Source organism: Bombus huntii, chromosome 11, assembly GCF_024542735.1.
Source record: "Bombus huntii isolate Logan2020A chromosome 11, iyBomHunt1.1, whole genome shotgun sequence".
In the NCBI taxonomy this organism is placed as follows: Eukaryota; Metazoa; Arthropoda; class Insecta; order Hymenoptera; family Apidae; genus Bombus; species Bombus huntii.
The window spans coordinates 11,414,992-11,428,951 of NC_066248.1; the positions used below are offsets into that span (position 1 = coordinate 11,414,992).

The following is a 13,960-nucleotide window of genomic DNA, read 5'->3' on the forward strand; positions in this document are numbered from 1 at the left end:
GCAATAGCCTAATTTATGACACCCGCAAATGTTCGTTGTTTGCTCTTCCCAAATATAAATAGAGAATCAAACGATCGTTCCAAGTATACGGAGTTTTACGTTCTTTCAACCCTCTTTTAATGCTTCTCATAAAACAATCCAGTTTCGATTTACCACGGAGTATAAATACAAACGCGTCGTCGACGAACGAAAAAAAAGTTTCGCGCTTGGCAACAACGTCTCCAGTTGGATAAAAGGACTCAAACGAACCACCGCGACGTTTTAACATTTCGCCGGTGTGCATTATGTTAATGCACCGAGGGACAAGAGTGTAACGAGCGAGGAATTCCTTGCTCGCGGTAAGAAGCCTTACCTTTCAAAATGAATGAAAAGGAAAAGTTCGGGTGAAATAGGCTTGGCCGACTCGGTGAGGATCTTTCAAGGAAATGAACGGAAAAGGTATACTCTAGACGGCAGTTCGTTTCAAAGATATCCATACAATAAGAGAGTGATAAAAGTTTACGGACGTTGCCGTTCGAAACTCGGTTCGTTTTCTCCGTGAGCTGCAATAAAAACCTCTGTCGTGAAAGAATAATCGACGAGAAGTTTTTTAAAAGCAAACTTTAATTCTCGTATAAACATCTACCAGAGACAGATTAGATACGCCCGGAGTCTTGTGTCCCCGAACAAAGAATAACGTTGACTGTACGCGCAGTAGTTACAGACGACTAATGTCAGACAGTCAAGAAGCGAGCATCGAGTAACGACTGTTCGTCTGTTGCCGTTGGTTGTCAGTGTTATTTTATTTTACGACTGTTTAATGATAACAAGCGCATTGTATTCTGGAAAATTAAGCATTTTACTACGATAATTGTTTAGTTAAATTAAAAGTTTAATTACTTTCACGAGCGTAACTGTTACGTTTCACTACTATTACCGTTATATTTCGTATGTATTATGAAAGCGAAAGAAATTAGTAATGACAAATATTATTTATATAAAAAATGACAATTAAATATGTATATATATATACGTCGGAGATGAAAGGACACCGGGGTCTTCCCTTTGGAATTTTTCGAAAAACTCCCAATATTTTAGTTTCTATAATTTAACTCGATTATAATTGTCCGAGATTTATGATAGTGAGCTTAGGCTCGAGGCGACAAGTCGCCGAACGTAGCCGCGATCACGGGATGAACGTTTTTATCTAACAGAGGTATGGAGTAATTCTATAGCTCCCCTTAAAAGAAATAGTTGTAGCGGCACGCGACAGTAAACATTCCAACAATTTCTATCTCGTGGCTCGCCACACATAGACCCTATTCTTCGGACAAGATGATTACCAGATGTCAATGCATCTTCACAGTACATGTTCAGCCTCTAACAGTCCCTAAATCTACCACCTACTACGGAAAGATACGGGAAATCTACTTTTTTCACGAGTGACGCTTCCCGCTAGCAACTTTCTCTTAAGGGCGGTTAGCATCCTTCTTCAACCACCAACATAGAAGTTAACCAATTAACAGGAACGTCCATTCCCCTCATTTTCCGAACGAAGGCTTTTCTCGACAAATCCGATGATCTCGCGTTCTTAGACACACCCCATCATAGTTCTCTGCAGCATCATCGTGACGGGAAGTCATTCTCTCGTGAGGTCGCATTAGCGCGATACATAACATCTTTACGCTCGGTGGATATTCCACGTTTTAACAAAGAGTTAGTTCAATAATACTTGTACCGTAGACAAGCAAGTGGAGTACAACTTGGACTTTGGAAGAAAACGCATTTGGTTATCCCGTTGACCGCGGATTCGTTATTGTACTTAAGATCATTGTCATTAGCATCTCGAGTATCTAATTACCATGGTTACTTGGCAAATTCTGTAATAATCGTATTTGCGCTAGTAAATATCTTCTCTATTGCATAACAACAATGTCTAATCCAAATGAAGATTCATTTCACGCCCCTAGCCCTAATCATAATGTGAACCCGACATATATACAGGGTGGTTGGTAACTGGTGGTACAAGCGGAAAGGGGGTGATTCTACGCGAAAAAAGAAGTCGAAAATATAGAATAAAAATTTTTCGTTTGAAGCTTTGTTTTCGAGAAAATCGACTTTGAATTTTCGCTCGGTACGCGTGCACTTTATCACGTCTTGTTATAACGGATCTCACTGTAGATCGTTGTATCGATAAAAAAATTAAAAAAAATTTTTATTCTATATTTTCGACTTCTTTTTTCGCGTAGAATCACCCCATTTCCGCTTGTACCACCAGTTACCAACCACCCTGTATATTTGGGATAGTGTGACATCAGGGAAGGACGTAGCGTGAGAGGTAATTGTTTATTAGCATTGTCAAGATATGTTAACGTTGTCAAGGAGTGTTGTGAGCGTTTCCAAGGTATGTTAAGGAAAAAGTGAGCATGGAAAACATTGTAAACGAGAGTTGAGAGAGTTAGAGTTGAATTTATCGTTGTCGTGTGAAGATCGTTGTGTTGTTGTGTCGTAGAAGTAGTGAGTAACGAATACGTGAAACGGGGTTTTATATTCGATTTCGTGTGAGTGCAAACGATATTGTATTAATCATACTGTTACCTACAAACTAATAATATAACATTCCTACAAAAATATATACCATATATTCGTGTACAGTTGAAATGAAATCCCACTGAGGACTTAATATTTAATAAAAACTGTTACGACCGTTCGCGGAGAGACGCGGTCGCTAGGAAAACGCGTCAGCGAGAGGCGTAAATTCTCGCTACGATTATGTTAATCGACGCCGCGAAATAGTCGTTCCCCTGTTTCGGTTAAGATAACAGAGGTGGTTTAATGAATGTAACACTGTATTAACAGGTTAACATAGAATAATATATTTTACAATAATATGATGAATATGTTACAGAAATTTGACTCGACTTTGCGATATCTCCAGATAAATTCGTTTGCTCGTCAGATTTGTCGAAGTGTCACGTTAGACTCGTCAGAAGGAACTGATCGCCCTTCGATTATTCCTTTGTCTCATTTGGAAAACGACCCCCACTATGCTCGGGTCACGCCACCGCTCGCGCCTATGATCACGTATGCCTCTTCTTGTGTGAAAACGTAACGGTTAAAAATCGACGTTTCTAGAGTTCGCTGCTTGGCGACAATTATGCTCTCGTCGATACATTGTATATGATCCGGCGGGCAGATAAGACGGTCTGCCTGCGACGCTGTAGGACCGCGAGCGACGGTTAGAAAATACAGCCTGTGGTAAGCCTCGTGGCGTAACAAAAACTATTGTATATATGAATACGAAATTATACTAATCTACATTGCCCATGCAATTTCTTGCATGAAATGCAATTCCACATAGCCAACTATTTTTATTTTCTCGTACATAAGCCAAACGAGACGGCTTTTAATACAGAAATTCGCAAAAAATTAACATGAACGATATAAATTGCTACCTTCCTAAAACTAGCTTACGTGAACGTCAGTTAAAATGACGAAACGATGCACGAAACAACGGTTTTACGAATATTTATCGTTGATATGGTTATGGTATTATGGTTGAAGCACGGTAATGTCGAGTATATGTCGAGAATCATAGAAGTCACACGAAAGAGGCGATTTTTGACGGGGATTAAAAGTTTCTTGCGTGATGTTACAAGGGAAGGGGCAACGTTCGTTGCAAGAAAGGGACTCATAAGAAACGCTCACGATAGCTCCTTACCAGTCACGCCAGAAAGTCACTCGTTAAATACAAAATAATAAGACGAACACGGGTTCGGACGCATTCGTATCATGATATCGAACTGGTACACCGGGACTTGGTTTCCTGGTTCTTCGCGCACGAATACGCGTGTCTCGAACCAGCTGATTGCAGAGCGTCACGAAGTCTCGATTGATTCTTATGCACCACGAGAGTGGAGAATAGCTTCGACCTTTCTTGCTGCGGCTAAAATAACGTTAAACGTTTTTAGAAGCGTTTCCACCAAGCGTACATATATATTTAGTAAATTAAAATTTGTTTGATGGAAACACTATATTGTATATATAAATATATAGAACTCGACGTGTTCGTTCGTTCTATTTATATATCGTTGTTTAAAATTTTTCCTTACGTTTTGTTGTTCTAAGTAACAATTTTTGATAAACAGGGGAATGATGAAAATCTTAATGTAAACATGTTTTCTTCGTTAAACTGGTTTTTAGATTACAATTATTTCTTTGTCTCAATCGTTCTCGTTAATAATCGTGGTAGAATAATTGATTTTCAAATCGAACATATATCTTACATCAGTCTTTAATATCTTGCTGTTTATTGTTATTCTTCTATTTTAATATTTTATAATACACCATCTATCATTATATTACTACAAAAATTGTATTAAATTGAAAACTATTTCTTCTCATCATATCGTTTTGTTTCTAATGTGTCTGTTTAAATCATTTTGCATATTTCATGAAACTAATTCAAACACATTTGCGCGTCAACCAGTTGTTCACGCAGAGGGATAAAACACGACTTCGGAGACCCACCAAATCTGGGGTTGATCTACAACGTATATAGGCGAAACCGAAGCTTTAAAAGGTACTCACGGCTTGTACACAGTCGTGTCTGCGTTGCAGACTTTATCTATGAAGCCAACACACGGCCATTGCCGAGGGTAATTCGTGAACCGAGCGAATAGTGATTAGATTACAAGCTAAAACGTTGCGAGCCATGCTTGTCAATTAAATCCCGGTACTCTGCCAGAGTTCTGCAATAAAATGATATGCATCGAGTGCCATATCCTACGATTGAATCGAGACACGCTCTTTAATAATAGAATATTATACATGCAAAACCTTCCACTAGAAATAACAACGATTCTTAGCATGATAATTTCGATAAATTTTTTTTTCGTTCAATTTTACATTAAATATTAATTATAATTAAGTTAACATTAGAGGTATCAAAAAGTTCTTTGTCTTTGCAATTGGTACCTATACATGTATATACAAGTATCAAAGTCAGATTAATATTAGATTAATATTATATATACCTATTTGTTTAATCATTTATATGTCAGCATATCTATACACATTGCAAATCGGTAGTTCTGCATATGATATGATGAACACCTAGTATTAATTCTACAATTTTTATATAATTTATTTATATTATTTATTTGTAACTCGACACTAACTGTTCTTCATATTCTAATATTTACAAGAAAATATCTTTCCACTGAAAAGAGAATAATCCCACGCTCACACTGTAAGTAATAAAAAAGGAAGAAAGAAATGATGAAAGCAACATTTTAAAATCTCTCACACTAACAATCGCATGGTTTTGTCGTCGAATACCCCTAAAAGCTGCAGCGTCATCGACGATTAGAAGAAAATGTGTCGGGGTTTCCGTAATTTCTTCCACGCATTTCGTAGAAACAATTCACTGGAAATAGTGGATATAAAGGACCGATACGCATCAGATGCATTAACGAGCGAGCCACGTTCTATGATCGCATCTCGCGTCTACGTACATTATCCTCCGGCACGCATTAAGCCACGGTTACATGTACGAACGCGCAATTTATACACGGGGCCTGGCTACGTATAGGTGTCATATCGTCAGTGACAGAGACCGAGCATGACGCGTGTGCTCAGCGCGTGTAATAAGCGGAATAAAAGAGAACTTGAACGTGTAGGAAGTGCATAATGCCCGGTGGAATGCGGCATTTTACATGAACAGCGAAACACGCGCAACGCTCCGTGGAGTGGACGCGGTACGCTTTGAATTTTTAGAGGTATTTTGTGGTCGACTGTGCCAGTTTTTAGAAACTATGGATACAGCGAGCATTGCAAAGGGGTATGATGTGGTTTTGTGATTTATTTTTTAGGCGATCTCTTTTTTTTTGCTTTTTTAATTGTTCCGAACTTTTAAATGGTTTTTTCGTAGTCTTTTTAAATATAGAAATACAGTGACTCATGAAAATATTTGCACGCTTAGTATAGAATGTTTGCATAAATATATTATGTGCGTTGTACGAAACGTTTTGAAATCCCAGTAGTAATTATCTAATGTAATAAGATACCATTGTCACGAATACATTTACAAAGTTTGAAAGCAATCTGGTAATGTATACAAAAATCACAAGATATCTACTGGAAACATGTGTTTAATAAAACATTATGCCTACAGTATTAGCATTTTACAATATTAGCATATTAGTTAGTTATATAGTTAGTTAGTTAGTAATATATTGAAAAAATATATTCATAAAAATTTGAGAACGTCGCATAACCAATTATAATGTAACTCATATAAATGAAAATAGAAATGACACTTTCGATTAATATAATTGTATTATAGAAATACGAACACAGCTTTTAGCAAATAATTACTTAATATTTATGATGTATTTACATATACATCTTCCACAGTGAAAGAATTAAATTACGTAATCGAGATACGTTATAATCGAATTTACCATAAAACGAATAAATACGCGAGCATAGTGACCAACTGGAATTTCATACGAGAGCAGTGTGCATTTTGCAGTGAGCTTCCGAATTATGCATGAGTAGCGAGTATCGAACCGGGATGGCTGTATTGCATTCGCCGCTTCGCGGTGTATATATATATATATTAGCAGTATGTATTACATGTGTGGAGAAATCAACCAAGCAAAGGACGTAGTAAACGCTGAGTTGTCATCAGATACACGATACGGTTTATCAGCAGCCGATTAAACGACCCAAGTCGATACCGTGCGTCGTAGTAGAGTTGGCATCGCATGTCGAGAATCGACCTGTTCAATTATAATATTTTATAAACGGAACCAGGCTACCCGAACGCGTGTGATCGCGTGCAATTCAGCTAATTGCACGCCGATAACGAAGAAGGTTTATCGTTAATTAAACGTTGCCCGTTCGTTTCATTTATGCCTTGACTTCTGCATAACTTGCCGCCGATCTATTCTCATTCGAATGCCGTGTAGTACGAAACAGAATGCGAATGCGATCGAATCTCGTGTCATTTAACAGTCCAGAGAGTAAAAAGTGCAGAGGGAGGGGACGAAGAAAAAATATCGAACAAAGTGATGCCGCGCGGAGAGAGATTCAACGGAGGAATATCTTGCTGGTGAAAATAATGTCCTTCGGAGCGTTCTCGCGCACTCACAAAAGAATCGCATAGAACGAGATACTGTAGGAAATAAAATAGTACTAGACCATATCTAGGTCACCTTAAAGGGCACACGCCTAGCCAAATTACCAGCGAGAAATGGAGAGAGGTGCTTTGCGTCTGTGCAATTGGACCGAATAACCCCTACCACCTGAATCTTCCTAAGTTCGTTCCATTAATTCTGCCTCGGGAGCATCGTTTCGATCTTCGAACTTAGGGGATTTCAGACGGTTGACGAAGTTGGTCCATGTTCCCCGAACCGAAATGCTCTTCGATCATGTTATTAGAGCTATTATTGTTTGGTATAAGACATGAGTCGAATATGTTGTATCATCGGTCATGCTTGTTCTATCTGTTCGATTTGTTAAGAGGAATAAAATCAGAGATGATGTTTCATTTAATTGGGTTTCATTGGGTTCCACGACGATCATAAAATTGTTCAGTCGTAATTTCGAACGGCTGAAAGCCGATACTATATGGAAAGATACGGAATGTCACAATAAATCACCGGAGAAAATCGAGGAAGAAAAGGAGAAACCGGCCAGAAGGAAGATATGTTCGCGTCACGACAAGGAAATTATTGCATTTATGGTTGAAAACATATTGTCGCTGGTAATTCCATTCGGTGAATGGAATTGGAATACCAATGAAAGACAGCATGCATCGAGGATGATAACCTGCTTCGTTTTATAAGTAATCTTCGAAATCAACGTAGCGTGGTAAATAACTATATATCTATAGCCTTTTATACATTCGCGATATTCTCAAATTCAAAACCAATATCGAATTAACAGGTTGATTTCAACTGAGATATCATCCCGCTTACGCAAATTCTTATTGAGAGCAATTTAAAACGAATACATTTATACGAAAATAATGATATGACTGTTTAATAATTTGATTTATAAAATAATCAGAAATGAACGAGTTCACATATTCTATATCATTTCTAAAATTAACATCGCTATGAGCTCAGGGGAAATTTTATACGTCGAAATAATTTGCGTTCGCTTTCGCTATCATTTAACGCAAATCGATAATTCGATTTATCAAAGCAAATAATGCGAATATTTCTCTACGATACGATAACCGCGTGGACTTATCGCGATTCGTTTCAACGATCAGAGTGATCCTATTCATGAATCATTTTCTGATCTTCTCTATCTTAATTATAGATTCACACACACCAATGAACTTAACTCCGATCTAACTAAAACATTATCTTTACAAGTATTCTATTATACGGTCCTATACAATTCACTTCAAACAATCACGTAAAAATATTTTGCATATTAAAAGAGATGTGAAAGATATAAAAAAGAACGCAAAGAGGAAATACTATAAACGTCACCGAGACGGATCGATACATGCAATTCGTGTCATCCAACGATAAATAAAAAGCATTTATCCGCGAGGAGACACTCGTTCTGTCATTGATCACTCGTGACGAAAAAGACCATTACGTTCCTGCTATTCACGGCAAGTCGGTCGTGTCGGAAGAGAAGATCAATAATGTGTTTCAATTTGTCACGCCGATTCAAAGGTGTCCCTCGCGTCTCATTAACGCCGGAGACATTCTCTTTCCGGCCAAGTCGTCGTCATTCACACCCCCGCGGAGACGCACTCGCGACACACTTCAGCACTTGATCGAACTTCCGGAGAACCGATCACATCCAGCCCAGAGTCGACGAGCCACGAAGACACGGTCGGACTGGTTCGTGCACGTGTATCTCCGAATATCCGTACGATAACGTAGATTACTACGTTGCCAGTTATATGACGAGGGCACCATCGGACGAATATTCGTGGAAACTGATAAGTCTGTACGCGCTACCTTTCGTGGGGTGATAACATTAATTTGAGGGTGGAAAATAGATTACCTTTGGAACGGACTTTTACGTTTGAATAGATATAAAAAAATTGGAGATCGTATAAAGTTAAACGTTAAGTGAGAATATTTTCTATAATCTGAAATATTTAGCGTTCGATAGATTTCTGTAATTTGTAGTAATTAAAGGATTTTATCGATTGAGAATGGTCGGTAAGCCATTGACTAAGAACAGGGTATTAGGATAGACGTGACATGTAGGTAAGCATAATATAGAGTAGCTCGTTACCGACGTTTCGTATCGATTTCGGGAATATTTACACGAAATTCTAGCAGATGGCGAACCTTCGAGGTCTTTTCTGAGCATGCGTCGAGACGCGTATGCGGGAATATTTAATTTGATAAACTGCTTACATGTAAGCTGCTCCTCCATCATTTTACGGAACATTTACAATTCAATAGGCAGACATTTGCGATGCAACGAGAAACTATTAAATATTACCTTGTTCAGGGCCTCGTGGCTAGTTAGGATGTGCTGGCTACCATCAGGATGTAGGATACGATCGACCGAATTCGGTCTAGGAACTCCGTCTAGTTGTCCTGCCTCTTTCAGCTGGGGTGGCGAAGGCGGTGGTGGCAGCTGCTCGTCCACTCCTCCACCAGTGTAACGGGTCTTCTGTAACCCCAGAGAATTTCAACATTTAACGATTTCAATCATTAATAATTTCTCACATTCGTAACATTTTTAAGAATAAACACCATCATTCTCCGCATTAGCCATTTCTAAATACTGACGTGCAGGCGATCGAGAATCGTTTGAATGAATTTACTGCGTCGCATCCTCCTCGATTTATGTTTAATATTCGATTGCCCGCGATCCGATTCTACGTTTGATTGTTGTTGGTGTCGTGTTATCTTCAACAGGCACATGTTGCTTGGCCTAACTTTTGGAACATTTAGAAAAATCATTTTGAACTCAGTAAATCGTAACAAATCGAAGAAAAGAGAAAGAAGGGATTGCGCGTCGGTGGTGAGCACGGTTTCGACTGACGAGGTTGCTTGCATCGGGTTTCGATATCGGTGATGCCTCTACTGTGCTAATCCTCCGGAATCCGGGGTTTTGTTTCATTATCGTGGCTGCGCGGGGCTTCCGGATACGATGGCCTGTCGAGTGGCCAACCACGGTATCAATGATCGAACGTTTATTGAAACCTTTTCGTTGAAAATAGCTCACATCTTGACAGCCACGTGAATAAATGCTAGTGTGAATGTCATCTATGAAATTCGATATCACTGAAGCCATTTTAACCGTACGTTTGTTGGGTTATAGTGGAAACGCTAGGGGAAATACTACTAATAATGACAATAATAGGTTGGAATTGGAGACTCAAAATGGTCAAATCTCAAATTTTCATGCCGAATTAATTCACAAAAATAAGATTGAATAATTTGACGAGATTGTGTGATATCTTAACATGCGGATGGAATTGTAACAGCAAGTTCGCCCCAATTGAAACTGATATATTCCGGGAATGTAACTCGTGAAAACTTTATTTTTGTTGCATTTGTTCTTTTTTAAGGGTGCTGGTATTGCTGGCATTTCATCTCATTTTTTTTTATATCTCCACATTGTTAGTTTTATCCCTCTAAATCATGTTTCCTTCTTTCTTTTTCTTGCATTACTTCTTCTTATCATAAGAATTTCCTTTTTCGTTTTCACTATTTCTCTCGTTGCATGATCTCTTTTTATGTCGTAGTACTGTTTCCTTACTGGTAGTATCCTTTTATATTTTGGCACTAATTTTTCATTACTAGAATTTTATTTCAATGTTCTGCGTTATTCTTTTATTTTGGGAAAACCCCGTAATTCAGAGAAACGATAGGCGTTTTTCTCGTTGTTAGAATTTCTCTTAGAATCCGTGAAAGGGAAGAGCACCCCGAGAAACGTCTACGATCACGTACTTACTCGCTAACGATTTTGAAGAAAGTGGCCATTAGTGACCACTGACTGGCCACAGGATGGACATTCCGTTCGTTTCAAGCACGCGGCCAGAAGGTAGTTAGATCACCTTGGGTCAATTTCCGATACTTGGTACTCGTAAAACAACGGAGGTTTAGGAAATGGATACGAAGTCCCGTGAAAAAATGCAGAATGGTGTCTGCCCCTTTCGCGGCCCTAGGAATGATGCTTAACGTAGAAAATCACCCACCATTGATTACATGCTTTACTATGTTTACGCTCCGATTCGACCACTGTTTGGTACATAATTTCACTTTATCTTTTGAATATTAAAAAATAATCATAATAGACGAATTAATACATAATTATTAAATCTGAGAAACTAATTGGAAGATCTAAAAACACCATGACTGTGCATGAAGTTTACTTTTTCCTTCGTTCAATTTCTATGGATTTGACTGCAGCAATCCATCCCTTAACGATCCATTTAATGCTCTAATTTAGAATTACTGTACAACGTGGTGTCCATATATTACATGCAACGATGTGTCATTTCCGCTAACCACGGACCACGAATTTTTCTCTGACGAGGCAACTGTATTAATTCTCGGATCAAAAATAGGACGAATAAAATAGATCGATGCCGTTTCCGACTCAATCCACCGAGCGGTCAATTTTTCAGCGTTTAAATGCTACCGTGATGATAAATGAACTCTATACTTGCCCGCGTACGGGAACATGGGAATGGACTCGTATAAATAAACAGCGGCTTCCTGCTTTCCGAACAAATTCAGCTGAAAGCTCGTCGTGAAACTTCGAAGCATATTAAACCATTAAACATTGAAACGCGCGAGTGATACAATTACGTTTAAAAACATGGAGGACCTTCTGCGTTGACCTCTTCCGTTTCAATGAATTATTCTCTATCACGAGTCGTGGTCACGTTTCAATAGTTATGAATCGATCGCATGGATCGGTTGTTAATTCGCGTAAATTATAAATTCATAAACGCTAACGAGGAGGGTGCAGGGGATACAAATCTAATTTTTATCGAGACTTACTTGATTCCAGCAGCATCCGTAAAAATTGCTGGATCGTTTTGAGGCATGCGTAACAACATTACGATTAAAACGTTCACCAGAGTGACAGGTTCTCTTTGTCCTTCGTTTGCGTACCTTAATAGGAACACCGTAAACATAGTCGCTGAAACGACGTCGTGAATGACGCACGATAGACACCCAATCGATCATTGTATCGCCGCGTTTGATCCGTTCACCGTTATTCGCGTTTAGTTTTCACTAGCTTTCAGATACAAGTTTGTTGCGATCGTGAGATCCTTTTCTCCTATAATTCCTCTATCTTTTTTATCATTTCTATAGTGTTGTATTTTCTAATTTCACTTTCGTTTAAATTTATTTGGAAGTCTATTTGTGATAATCAGTTTGTGTTAATTCTTTTCATTCTTGTCAAAATTTGAACTTGCGTAGATGATTTACGTCCCAATTTTTCTTTCCACATATTAGACTATTTACACGTTCTTATATATAGCACGATGCATATTCAATTACATCTACCAAACTTCGTTATATCGTTTTTTCAATAAATCATCATCAGTTACAGCGAATGTTCAAGTTATTTCAATTAATTTTTTCAACAAGATATATATATGGATTGCGTTTTTCACTGCAGCGCAATACACTTTCTCCAAAACAATCGACGTTTCGTAGAACTTGTGATAAAACAGACGAAAATGTCAGAGAGGAGTCTTTCCTTTCATCCAACAAATTCCCACGACAAATATTCGCGTTCAACTATCTCTTTAAAACACTCAGCCGCGGGAGGTTCGTTCCACCGGTGGTAGAACAAACGAAGATAAGGGAATCGAATCGAAAGGAATTCCGATCAACGTCCGCAGGAAGTTGAGGAAAGCTTCGAGAGATAGATAGCAAAGTAGTTCCCGTAAGAAGGTTCGCATTGAAGAATGAGTAGTGGCTGCAGTTTCTTCGACGATTTTGCGACTGGTACGCGAGCAGATAAAGAAGTTGCACCAAGTGAAAAATGAAATTTAAAGGCGACCAGGAATCCAATCGGGATCGTTGAAAACTTTCGTTAATACAAGAAAAATATTTCGTGTATCTCTCTTTTAACAAAAAACTACCGAACAATTTACACGTCGAATCGTATCGGTTCGAGATAAAAATCTATCGTTCTCTGCTCGTTTGGAATTATTTCTAGCGTTGACAGAAGACAATGTTTGGTTCCGCGGGATCTCTTGTTTAATGGAGGTTCGTGCACGTGTCATTGGCTCGGAAGAAGAAAATCTTCAAAGCGACTAAAACGTTTATGCATTTCCAAAAATATCAAACAGCATCGTTAAACTGTTTACGAGAGAATCACGGACCACGGGGCAAAATGGCAGTAACTGTAAACGCATCACGTGTATTCTGACGCTATTATTTGGTCCGTTTGTTCCTATTTTCGTAGCGGATCTTTCTCCTATTCGCACAGAAGTCGAGAATATAAAAAAGTTTATGTTTGGAAAAATTCATGTGTTAAATATTTGGCCGTGTTTTTCTTTGCAGTCCGAGGCTTCCTAGGGGACTAGAGGAAATAATGATTCGTCGAAAGAAGAACGCCTGGCACTGCACGTGTACTTTGGTCAGCCAGCTTATTTTCCTTAGGCCGCAGTTTTACAAAACTATACCTCAGGTGCCCATTCTACTTCAACCTCCTTAAACAACTGATTTCATGTCATGAGTTTTAAAAAAAAAAAACAGTATCTGGTAAAGTTGGCTATTCGTGTGAATTAATGGATCCCGTTTTCCGTTCTTAACATTAAAGTCCACGTGTCCTCTATTCTCATCGATCCGTCTCGACTTTGACGAAACGCAATAATTCTCGTTCATCGAGAAGTGAACCTTCAGAATGGTGTACACTTCGATTGTCGGGCAACGTAATAATTCAGAAGACACTTCGTTTAGTAGTGCTTCGCCTAAAGGCTACTACTGTTCGTCAGACAAAGGATTCATTTCAC

The 13,960-nt window shown here is 38.6% G+C and overlaps 1 protein-coding gene across 24 annotated transcripts in view; it reads right to left on the minus strand.

The window, feature by feature from the left end:
• The window catches only part of LOC126871101 (disks large 1 tumor suppressor protein), a 529,262-nt gene that overhangs the window by 203,809 nt on the left and 311,493 nt on the right, over positions 1–13,960 (minus strand). For all 24 annotated transcript variants that reach the window (XM_050629536.1, XM_050629531.1, XM_050629535.1 and 21 more), the window contains one exon: positions 9,469–9,642. In XM_050629536.1, the coding sequence (XP_050485493.1) occupies positions 9,469–9,642 (174 nt within the window). The remainder of the gene's footprint in view (positions 1–9,468; positions 9,643–13,960) is intronic.